Source organism: Rhinolophus hipposideros, assembly GCF_964194185.1.
Source record: "Rhinolophus hipposideros genome assembly, chromosome: 20".
In the NCBI taxonomy this organism is placed as follows: Eukaryota; Metazoa; Chordata; class Mammalia; order Chiroptera; family Rhinolophidae; genus Rhinolophus; species Rhinolophus hipposideros.
In genome coordinates, this window is record NC_138066.1 from 37582407 (window position 1) to 37594920 (window position 12514).

Genomic DNA, 12514 nt, shown 5'->3' on the forward strand with positions numbered 1-12514 from the left:
TGCCCCATATCAGGTTGCTAGTCTTGAGGATAGAGACCCAAAAGGAGCCTCCTGGCCCTCCTCCTCCCACCCCACCCCTGACCCAACACTGGCTCTTCACCCTGCCTCCTTGCTTTACTCCACTACAACCCTCTGGGGTGGGAAGTTCTGAGACTAGATATTCTGTGTTGAAATCCTAGCTTGGCCACATGGTGTATGTGTCCTAGGCCAGTTACATAACCTCTCTGAGCCTTAATTGCCTCATCTGTACAATGGGGATAACAGCGTCCCTCTTGGGGAGGACAGATGTAGATGGCTGCCACAGTGCCAAGCACACAGAAGGTGCTTCATAAATGTGGTTCCCTCCTGGGAGCAGGTCTGAGCAGGCTCTAGCTAGGTGCCAGCTGGGCAGTGAGTGATTAGTCTCTGTTTCTGGCTGTCTGATGTGCCCATAACTGACCTTAGGTCCTCTTGGGGGAGGTGGGGTCCACCCCAGGGCTTCTGGAGCCCCAGGTATCTGGTACAGATAACATGTCCTCTTCCCGCTGCCCACACACCCATTAGTGGCCCAGCCCTATCTATATTACCCACTTCTCTTATCCTCTCCCTCCAGTGCCCGCACTGAGGTGCCAAGGGTTTTGCTGTGGGCACCGTGTAAGGGGGCCAGGAATAGCCCATCACCAGAGTGGGGATGAGCTTGCAAAAGGCAATGCAGACCCTGGGAATGAGGAGTCCTGCTAGCACCCCAATAACTTAATGTCTGTTGCTGGAGACCCCCACAAGCCAACGGTGCCTTGACTGCCCCTGTAGACCCTGGACAGGGAGGAGATGGGGGATCAAAGGTGAGAGAGTAGTGAGACCCTGAGGACTGTTTGAGGCATTTGAGTTGCTATTTGGAGACAGAAAGAAAAGAGAGGATCCACTTGAACTGGTGACCTGGAGGAGGGCTGCATGCACACACACACACGCACACACGCGCACACGCGCACACGCGCACACGCGCACACGCGCACACGCACGCACGCACGCACACACGCACGCACACACACACACACGCACACACACACACCCTGTGCTGCTCCCCTCCCCTTCGCCCTGGGCCTAGGGAACACTTGCAGAGTGGGTTGGGACAGACAGAAGGGACAGAACCAGGGGATATGGAGAGTACTGAGACAACTTGTTGGGTGACTTCGGGCAAGTCGTTGGACTGGCTGGGTAATATCCACTTCAAAGGCTCTGTGCAGACGGGAGGGCATAACCCATATAAAAGTGATTTGTGAACCACAGCAGGTCACACAGGGCATGCTCTGGACATGTCCCCTTCCCACGAATGCAGAGAGGCCCCTACCCCAGAGCCATTCTCTGCCCCTCTCCTCCCTCTACCACACAGCAACAGCCCTTTGCCCCCAGCCCTGCTTGGCTCCAACTGCCCCTTTCCAAGCCACCCCACCAGGACTTTTTCCGGTCCTCTGCATTGGGGTTTAGCCACTCTGGGCCTACCCTGTGCACCAATCCTCTCTGAGAGGCTTGGGGGCAGAGTGGGGACCTCCTGCCCATGCCCATCTCGCAGGGCCTCTAAGCCCTGTGGCTTCTCTGCTTGCAGCTCTCTGCCCTGAGGTGTTGGTGTGGAGAGCAGGCAGGGCCCTGGGAGGGGGAGAAGTCCAGGTCCTCTGTATCCCCACCATCTGGCCCTTCTCTAGTCTAGACCCCTTAGGGGAGAGGCTGTCCTCCCACCCCCACCAGTGCAGAGTGTGGGAGGGCTTGCCTTCACCCCAAGCAGAGTGGGAGTGTGTGGCTCCTGGGCAGCAGGCCTCAGCGTCTGTGTTGAAGGTGTGGGGGGCAGGACGTGGTCAGTCTTATGGCAGGAACATCCCAGGCATCCCCCCTTCTGCGCATCCGCTACCCACCCAAAGGACCAACACCGGGATTGGCAGAAGGAAGTGCCCAGGTGGCAGCGTCCCCCCAGGAGCTCTGGGCCTCCCTGAGCCAGGCAGGCAGACACCTGGTCTGTGAAGTGTGCACGGTCACATGCAGAGAGCAAGCATGTTTCTAAGTGTGCCTGAGGTGTGTGCAGGGAAGGTCTGTGGACATGTGTTTACGTGTGCATGAGTGTGTTCATGATGCATTTGTGGGTCAGTGTGGATGTGTGTATAGGTGCGCATACAGGGATGGTGGTATGCTGTGCCTGCACATATGGCCTGCATGGGCCTGCGTGTGTGTGTGTGTGTGTGTGTGTGTGTACTTGTGTGTGTGATGTAGTAGAGTGCTGGTTTCTGCCACTGTGGGATCCTGAGCACCCCACCCCAGCAGTCTGCTCTGGCTTCCCCCACTGCAGTTACTGGAAACAACCCATTCTGGGTCAAAAAGAATGACTCCCAGGGTCCCAGACCTTGGAACAGCCTCTCCAGCCACCCGAGGGTTAGCCCAAATCATCAAAGGGATTCCTTGGGGCAAAAGGTTTGAGTCTGAGGCTCTCAGACCTGAGGGCTGTGAGAAGAGACCCAGGCCTTCCTCCTTTGGGAAGAGACGCAGGCTGGGGGGAAGGGGTACTGCTCGCTCCAATCCAGCTCAGGCAGAAAGAACTAGGCTCAATTCCCTTCTTTCTCTCTGAGGCTCCCTGATTCCTCCCCAAATGGCTTTGGCTCCAGCTGGAAGGTGATCTGCCCTGCCCTCACTTATCCTCCTTAAGAATGTGCAATGAGCTGAAATCCACACCCTGATTTTATATATTCTGTTTCTTAGGCAAGATAGTTACATGTTCACTCAACTAACCCCAGGCTTCTATTCTATTCCAGGCACTGGGCACTGTCTGTGGGACATGGAGTGAGCAAGGCACTATTCCGTCCCCTCTCCAGGAATTCAGTCTGGCATAGGAGCCAGACATGGGCATCACCTGGCAGAAGACACGATAAATGCCATCACAGCTTCCTGAGCTGAACAAGAGCCCAAGGAGCTGAGGGCAGCAGGGAGGCTTCACAGAAGACAAATTGCCAGCACTGGGTCCCGGGTGGGATTTTGCTGGGCAGAGGAGTAGAAGCAGCTCATTCGAGATAGAAGGAACAGCACTAGCAAAGGCCGGGGGTGTGAAAGGGCAGAGCTACTGAGGAGACCACTGGAGTCTAACAGGTGGAGGGTCAGACCGGTACAGGGAGGGAACGATAGCAGGAGACGTGGCTAAAGAGAGTGGGTGGAAATGCAAACGTCCAGGACAGGGGAACCATAAACAAATCGTGGTCCGTCCTCATGAAGAAACAGTACTACTCAGCAATGAGAGAGCTAATGGCCAATACGCCTAGGAATACAGAGAAATGTCAAAAACATTGTGCTGAATGAAGCCAGGCACCAAAAGAACATACTGTTTGATGCCATTTATGTGAAGTTCTAAAACGGGCAAAACTAATCTATAGAGATCAGATCAGTGGTTGCCTCAGGCCAGATAAACTAGAAAGGGGATGATAGAAATGTTCTGTAACTTGATTGTTTGGAGGGTACATATTTGTTAAAACTTATCCAACTGTACACTTAAAATGGACGAATTTTATTGTGTGTAAATTATACTTCTGTAAAGCTGATTTAAAAGGGTTTTGTGTTTTTTTTTTAAGGCTGAGATCAAATTGTTAAAGGCTTTAAATGTCACGCTAAGAAGTTTGGACTTAATCCAGGAAGTAATAGGAGGCGTATTAGTCAAAGGTCTTTCATTTTGCTTTGGTCTCGTTTGGTAGCAAGTAAAAATCCAACTCAAGCCAACTTAAGCAAAATAGGGAATTGCTCTGAAGGATCCTGGGCCGACTCACAGAATTCCAGGGAGATTTGGGGCTGAAAATTTGAGGAGCCTTCTCTCTCAGCTTTACCTCCCAATAACCCCATGGCCTAGTTCTAGTGTTTTCCCCATAGCTGGGGACACCATGCTCAGAGAAGCAAAGCAACTTGTCCAGGGACACACAGCCAGCAAGCAGCCATGTCAAGCTTGGACCCCAGGTCAGTCTGCAATGATGTCTGTGTCTTCACCACCAGACCTGGAGGAGCAGGGAAGAGTTCATTTGAAAAGGCCCCTGTTTGAAACAGAGCCAAGCAGGTGGAGGGAGACTGGGAAGGGGCACAGAGCAACCCCGCTTGAGACAGGAGTAGTTGATGGGCCAAGGGACAGGGAGGTGATGGAGACAGACTCAGAACTGCAGATGTCCTGAGGCCTGAGGGACAAAGGGACATGTAACTGGCTGGGGGTAGCTTTCCGAGAAGATGGGACTACTTCTCTAGACCTGAGTCCGTCCTGAGCTTGAATCGCAACCCCACTGGACTTCTCTGAGCCCATTTCCTCAAACGCAAAAGGAGCCGATGATGCCTACCAGTGTCATCAAAACTAGAGATACTGCAACAGACGACTCCTCCCTGTGCACGGCACTGAGCAAGTGCAATGATTATCCGTTATGAGTACATAACTATATAGTCATAGCTATTGTTATTGATAATATTGGGTGCTTTGTGCCTCCTCCCCCAACCTGCTCACCCCATCAAACATTATGTTCTGGGCCAGGAAGGGGGGTAGCTGAGGACCATCCCTCAGAACTTGACAGGTCCTGGAATGAGTGAGTGAGCCCAGAAGAGTAAGGGACTGAGAGCCATTGGTGCCCACAGAAAGCCCTGGAGTTTACAAGAGCAGCCTGGGTTCTCACAGCCAGAGCTGCAAGAGGACACGTCATTTGAACTCTTTTGGGGATGGGGGCGTCAACATTGGACTCATGCCTAAGTGGAATAAAGGATAGCCTGTTGGTTGGGCCGTGGGGTACCCTGGCCCCTAAATCTCTCCTCCTTCCTTGTATTATGGAATTTTATTATAGGAATCTCATTGCCTTTTCTGGAGATTCTTGGCTCCAAGGAACTGGAGGTCTCACTTGGCTACTGAGACATTCTATTAACTTCAGTGACCTTGATGTTGAGTTTCTTACCCCTTTTCCTGAGGGAGAAGTCGAGATAGGAAAAAAGAGTGCATCCAGGAGTGGAGGGGCTCATGCATGTTAGTCACCTAGGATGTCAGGAGCTGTCCAAGGGCTTCAGCTACATCATCCAACGCAGCCTACACTATAGGAGCAATCAGCTCCATTTCACAGATGAGGACATGGACGCTCAGGGTACATAATGTTCTTTAATCAAGGTCACACAGCCAGAAGTGATGAAGTCTGGATTCCCACCCAGATGCCCCTGCTCTTCCTACTGTGCCTTTCTGGGGATGGGATGGGCATGACAAAGCATCAACCCCCATTTCACAACCTTGTCCCAGAAAAGCAGCAATGTGAACAGGTAGAGGGGCCCTGACAGCATCCAGCCAAACAAAGCTCTGTGACCTAAGGCAGCCCAAAGCCAGAGTTCATCATTCAGGCAGCCAAGACCCCCTCCAGCATGGGCTCCAAAGTGGTTAGGCAGGCCAAGAAAATCTCCAGGATGAGCAGTGGGGGCTGCACCTGAAGGCAGAAGCCTCAACTTTGCCCCCTCCCCATGCTAGCAGGCCTAGAGGCCAGGAATGAGGGTGCTGAGGCCCCACAGCAGCTCAGCAGGTAAAGGAGGCACCCTGGATCCAGCCAGATGGGAAGGGCCTGGTCTCTCAGCATAGTCCCCCTTCCAACTCTGAGAATAGCCCCTGGGAAAAGCACAGCCCCCTCTCAACCCCAGAGACAGTTCTTCCTTAGGATCTGTAGACTTAGAGCAAAATGTTACCTGACCGCTCAGTGCCTCCAGCTTCTACCACCCACGCCTTTGGGCCCCCGGCAGGGACTGTGCCCTGGTCAGGACAGCCAGTAGCCTATGTGCTTCCATCCCCAACCTCTCCCAACTCCCAGGTTATAACACAGGGGCATGATGAGGAGGCCAATCTGGGGGTGTGCCTTAGAGGAAAAGGGAAATGGGGCATAGATCCAAAGGAATATAAAGGGCCCCGGATGTCCTAGGCAGAGACTCTGGCCGTGCTGCTCTGCACCTGCCCAGCACCATGGTGATGTCTGGTGGCCCCTCTCAGCTGTGTTCTCCAGGAGCTTGGGGATGAAGGCTGGCACCAAGGGCCCCTCCCCAGGGTATTAGGGCACGAAGGAGCAAGGCCAGGGCAGCCCCCTCTGCCAGTCTGATGGCCAGGACCGCTGCCAGGGCTTCCTGTCCCTACTTTGGGTGGTGGGGATGAGAGGATTTCCTGGTCAAAAGAGGGCTGAGTGTGTCAGGAGCTCTGGCGTGTGTGTGTGTGTGTGTGTGTGTGTGTGTGTGTGTGTGTGTGTGATGTTTATGGACATCATAGTATATGAATCACTGTGTGCGCCCGCACAAAATTGTCTGTGCATAGCTGGGGGTGTGTATGGAGGGAATCTCTGGACGGGCGTTCCTGTATGTAACTGTTAATAGTCATTCATTTAACATCTATTATTGAGCACCTACTAAGTGTCGGGTACTGTTCTAGGTGCTTGTGATACAAGAGTAAATAAAACAGGCAAAGAGCCCAGCTATAATGGTGCTGACTTGGTGGGGGGCAGCGCTTAAGAGAGACAAAGACAACTTAAAGAAGCATAGAACCTAGTAAGTTAGAAAGTGCAATGGGGAAAAAAGTAGAGCAAGATGAAGGAATGGGTTGCAATTCTAACTAGGCGTGCCAGAGTAGGAGCGTTAGAAGGTGAATTTTGAGCTGACGCATGAAGGGGGTGAGGAAGCTGGCCATGAGAATATCTGGAGGAAGTCTTTCAGGCAGAGAACGGCACCGTCTGGCATTTTTGAAAAACAGCCAGGAGGCGGGAGAGGCTGGAGTGGGGTGAGCAAGGAGTTACGGAAGAGGTCAGTAAGGTTAGGGAGCTGACCAATGTCTCTATGCCGCCCTCGTGTGTGTATCTTAGGGCGAGCCTCCCCGTTCACGCCCATTGGTCCCGTTTGCCCTGTGCTTTGTGCGCACCACTGTGCAATTCCAGGTGTGCACCTTTCGGCCTGGGCACCTGGACGTCCCTAACGGTTCTCGTGCGTCTTTGCACGTCCCAGAGGCAGTCACGTTCCTGTGTCTGAGCTCCCCTGCGCCCCAGCTCACCCACCCCTCCACGTGCCAGTTGTCTGGCCTCACGTGACCACCTGCGGCAATGTCTGCTCTGTCCCCTTCAGGCGCCCGCTCTGCGCTGCGCGTGCGCACTGACCTTGATGTGCCTGGTGGTTCTGCTACTGCGGCCCCGGGGTGCCCTGGCGGACGAGCTGCAACTGCAGCAACCGCGCGGGGCCAAGGCGATCGGTTGGCTGACCACCTTCGGCCAGTTCAGCAAGTACATAGAGAAACTCTTCAACAGCAGGTGGGTAGGCGGAGGGCAGGAGAAAGGAAGCGTGGAGGCTGAGGGAGGGGGGAGGAAACGATGCCACCTGCCTCCCCACATGCGCATAGCAGCCCCATGACCACTGTAAAGAAGTGTTCCCCAGCTTGAAGTCTAAGGACACCAAGAAATCAAAAGATGTTAAAAACCCCAATAAAACCACCAACAGCACAAAAATTCCACGGTTGAACGCCACGAAACCCCTTCCAGTGAACGCCACAAACCGCCCCCCACAGGACCCCGTGAACTCCCCACAGCGGAACACCGCGAAACTCGGGCCACCGACCTCCTCCGAGGTCCCCAGGTAGGAGATCCTGGGCACAGCTGTCACAGTCAGGGGCCTCGGAACTGGGGACAGATTGGGTGGGAGTGAGAGGAAGCCCTGGGGGGTGGGGAGATACCAGGGCCCCAGAGACTTACTTCTCCAGGCTGGGCTTTGACTTCCAGGTTCCCAGCTCAAGTCTCCCAGCTCAGTCCCCCTTTATATGTCAAGAGGGGCCTGAACTCCACACCCCACACCCTCAATGAGAACAATAAAGAGAAATCAAATCTCTGTTGCTTCCTTGACTAATATGGACCCTGGGCAGGAAGGGACCTGTTCTTCAAAGGGGAGAAGGGACCCTGGAGCTCTTGCGGTGGGGGGAAAAGACCTCAGCTGCAACTGTAGCGGCTTCCCTGCCTCCTCCCTGCAACCCACGCACCTCCCCCACCTTACACACATACACCACCACCAGAATGGGGGCTCTACCAGGAGGGAGAGCAGAGTGAGAGAAGCAGGTCCCAGCAACCTCAAAAGAGGGGCTTCAACCAGACTCCTCTCTCCCCAAGTTTCTACACAGAGCAGGGCAGCTTCGATGCCAGCCTGGGATGTCAGTGTTGGCAGAAGGACAGACAGCAGTGCTTTTGCCTGCCCATCAGTGTGCAGAGTGTAAGGTCCTGCCTTTGCCTCCTGGACCCTTTCAGCCCCTCTGGCAGTGAGCAGAGCATGGGAAGGGACCAGAGCCCAGCCAGGGCCTATGACTGACAAGCTGGTTTCAAGGGTGACATTCTCCTCTGGGCTGGTGGCCAGCAGAAGCCTGGGAAGGGGCAGAGGCCTGAGCTACAGAGGCACCTTTCTTGATCCACCTCACACACAGGTGTGTCCTGAGCAGGGTCCTAATTCCTGCCCTTGGGAAGAGTCTATACCTCTCCCTACTCAGAACCCATCCCCTTAGCTGCCAAAGAAAATTCTAGGACTTCAGTCTCCATCATCCAGATCCAAACTCTGATCTCCTGCTAAAACCAACCCCTCTCTCAGACACCTCCTTGGACTTAAGAATCAGCCTGAGTCATGCATTTGCCTGGTAGCTGCATCCTCTCCAGCGCTTTGCTTTTTAGGGCCAGGTTCCACTTTCAGGTCATTTGTACACACCAGATGCAGCCAGGACTGGAGGGGAAACACAACGTGTGGTCGTTGCCATGGGGTCAGTGTAAGGTGCTGAGTCCAGGAAAGTAGACCCCCTCATCCACCAAACCCACAAGCCCCATCTCTGTAGGCGGAGCATGTGGGGGAGTCATTCCAGGAACCAGAAATTCTCTCATTTCCCCCCTACCCACCCCATGACTGTCCCTTATCCACAGGGGCTCCCAACCCCAGGAATAGGGAAGAGACAAGCTCCTCTCTCCCAATCATACATACACACACCCCATCCCACCTACTCAGGTGCCTGAGAAGGGCAAGGGCTGCCAAAGGCCATGGGACTTCTCAGTGCAGGCCTCCCTCTGGCAGGATCTGGGCCCTCACCCTCCCAGAGATGGAGTGTGGAATCCACAGATTGGACTCCCAGAGGTGGCCAGAAGTTGGCTAATCCAGCCTCCTCCCCAAAAGGCCGCATTCCTGCTGTGGCCTCCCCTCCTGCAGCTGCTTGAATAGTTCCTTTGCCCAGGAGCTCACTACCTCTTAGGACAAGCTCTCTCCAAATTTCCAGCTCTTCAAAGATGCTCCTTTATACTAGTCCCAGAAAGCCTGTCTTCTGGATCCCCTTCCTGGAGCCACATGAGGTTAACCATAACCCTTTTCCTTAAGACGGAGCTTCCATGTTTAAAGAGCACTTTATGTCTTTGCTCATCTTTCCAGCATGTACATGGAAACAGCTGGTTGACCAGTGGCTGCATCATAAGTCTGCCCCTTGAAAGCTCCCATTTACTGAGCATTTACCTGGATCAAGGGCCATGCTAAATGTTTCCCGGGCATTCTTTCATGTCATGCTCACTACCACCCTCTCATTCTTCCCATGTTTTAGATGAGGAAGCTGAGGCTCAGAGAGGTTCTATCCCGGCCCAAAAGCACACAGACGGAAAGCAGATCCCAGATTTGAACCTAGATTTATCTAACTCTAACGCAGATGCTGGATCCCTCTATTAGATTGCCGTCTCCCGCAGGACTTGGACAAGCTGCTGTAACTCTCTGAGCCTCGGCCCTCACAGGGTTGTTGAGAAGGTTAAAGGTCCCTGGCTCCTGTTCCCAACAATCCACACATGACACCATCTCCAAATGCCTGTCTATCACCGTTGCCCTCCTTTGGCCATGCTTCGGCTGAGCCCTGTATCCCCTGATGAGCTGTGCTCCAATTGACTACAGCCCAGCGACACAGCACTGAGCTGCCCAGAGGAGGGCAGCTCCGATGCCACCGATGGAGCTGGTGACTGTCTTAGCACCAGTCGTTCCTCTGGGCTGCGCTGCCACCACTGCCCCCATGCCAAGGACACTAGGCTATAGGAAAGCATTGGTGGGGGTATATTTGGGGACAGGACTGTCATCCGGCTGTTGATCAGGAGTGTCTAGACATGCTGAAATGAGAAGATTCAAGCTCAAGACTGCTGCTTCACTGACTTGCTGAATGACCTTGGGGGAGTCCCTGCCTCCCTCTGAGCCACAACTTGCCCGTCTGTGAAGTGGAAAGGAGGAGCTGAATGGCTCTGAAGACCCTATGGGCCTTCTGTATCATTCATACACCCTCCTTTCCTTTCCCCTTCCCCTCCCCCCCTCCTGACATTTGGTTGCTCCTGCCCCCACCAGGGGTCCACAGAGACACACACAGAGAGGCTATGTCTTTGATTTGCTTTATTTAGCCTGTGTGGGAGCAGGTAGCAAGCTTTGGCCAGAGCCAAGGGAGTGGAGGGGAGAGCTGGGTGGGCACTGCCGTAGGAGTCAGAGGACGCAGGGGATGGTATTACAAGTCCATGGGGCTGAGCTCCCTGTGAGGAGAAGGCAGAACATGGATGGCAGTGTGAGTGGGCAGTCTTTGTGTCTGAGGGAGCCCTTAGGCCAGCCTGTACCCCTGCTCCCCCCTCCCACATTTCAGGCCCAGGGAGCTAGTCAGACAGGGCAGGGAATCAAACCTACCTGGGAGCAGCTGCATGGGGTGAGCCCCACTCCAAGAAGTCCGGCGTATTTTCTTTGTCTCTTTTCCCATACCTGGGAGGGGAGAGGCAGCTGGGGCAAGCACTGTGCCCAGGTGTCAGCTCACCTATCTCATGCCTGCCCTTGGGCACCATCCCACCCGGAGCCTGGTGAGTTGAGAGTCTCTGCTTTCCCAAGAGCAGGGAAGGAAGGGGCAGGGCCCGAGGTCTTGACAGGGGCTGGGACGGCTCTCCTCTCTACACACCTGGGTCTAGTCAGCATGTTGATGTATCGGCGGAGCTCAGCTGCGTACTGAGCCATCTGCTCCAGTGTCGCATTGTCCCCCGGGTACACTGGCTCCAGTGGGGCTCCCTGAGCACCCAGTGGTGGCTGCACCAACAGAGCCACGCACGTGGACAGGAGCAGCAGGGAGAGGCAGCGGCATGCGGTGGCCATCTGAAAAGCAAGGAGCGGGGAACCGAAGGACAAAAATCCATGGCCTGTGGGTCTGCCCCCACCCTCCCACCACCAGGGTCACACACACAGATCCCAGCCACCCCAAAGGTCGCAGTCACTCGTACATCTGTGTTGACATCCACTACCCACTCCCCGAACACATTTGTCGTCTTCTAGTCAACAGGCTGCTCTTCTTGGATGACAGATTTGTCAGATGTAGAGCCAGACCCATGCAGAACCTCAGGCCTCTCGAGGCAGCCCCCTCCCCGCCCTGCAAAGCATCAATTCCCTCCTATCCCAGGCCCCAAGCCCCAAGGATCCCCCAGGTCCCCCCAGAGCCCCGGGGGCAGGCTGAGCCCACTTACCCTGAGTCTGAGCAAGTGGACCCTGGACCAAGCAGGTGCCTGCCTCAGGCTGGATGGGTCCGCCTGCCCTCTGTTATGCCCCTTTATAGTCCTCAGCCCCCACCCCCCAGAGTCCCCGCCTCCTGTCAGCCTCTCTCACTTTCCAGCCCTCACCCCCTCCTCCCACTGTCCGTCCGCCTGGTACCCGCAACACCAGCCGGGATGAGGGACAGGAGGCGGACAGGGCAATGTTGTAGGTGACAGACAAGCAGCATACTAGGTAAAAGAGGACCACAATAAGTCACCTGTGTGCCCCCATCTGCCTTTGGATCCCAGAGCAGGCTTGATTCAAGGACGAGATTCTGGGACCTCGGATGAATAAAAGGTTCTGGTCACAGGCCTCAGAACAGCCCCTCTTGCCTCCCAAGGATTAACCCAAAGCTTCAAACGGATTCCTTCAGGGCAGAAGATTGGGGTTGGGGCTCTGAGACCACAGATGAAGAATGGAGACTTGGGACTTCCTCTCCAGTTTGTGATTAGAACAAGGTGGGAAGAGAGGAGAAGCCTCAGGTAACTAGGCAATGGGGAAAGTAATGGGGAAAGTAATGAAAAACCCACTCCCTGGCTGGTGTGTAGGATGCAGAATTAAAACTGATGTGCTTCGGTTCAGGGGAAATGGGGGTGCCAGTTTCTGGTAGCCATTTCACAACCCCCGTTCCAGGGGAGTGATAAAAATCAGCATAATTTGTAAAGACTTGAATTTTCCAGAGTGCTCCCATCTCAGTCACCTCACTGAGTCTCTACAACAACCCATTTTACAGAAACGAAGGCTCAGAAACCATTAAGTCGGACTAGTCAGTGGGAGACCCAGGTTTTGAAATGAAGTCTAATTCCAAAATCTGTACTCCTTTTTTCTAAGTGGGGTTATCAAAGTTTTGCTATAATTTCCCACTTTTTGGCTGATAAACCAAACTCTCACAGAGATGAAGACACTTGCCCAAGGGCACACAGCTATCTAGGACTCAATTTTT

At 54.2% G+C, this 12514-nt stretch overlaps 1 protein-coding gene across 1 annotated transcript; it reads right to left on the reverse strand.

Moving 5' to 3' along the window:
- Positions 1-10513: 10513 nt before the first annotated feature.
- PPY (pancreatic polypeptide) lies at positions 10514-11139 on the reverse strand (the record flags this gene model as incomplete). Its single annotated transcript, XM_081028303.1, has 3 exons — positions 10514-10538; positions 10687-10758; positions 10949-11139. 3 exons carry the CDS (start codon positions 11137-11139, stop codon positions 10514-10516), a joined length of 288 nt encoding a protein of 95 aa, XP_080884429.1.
- Between the last annotated feature and the right edge of the window lie 1375 nt (positions 11140-12514).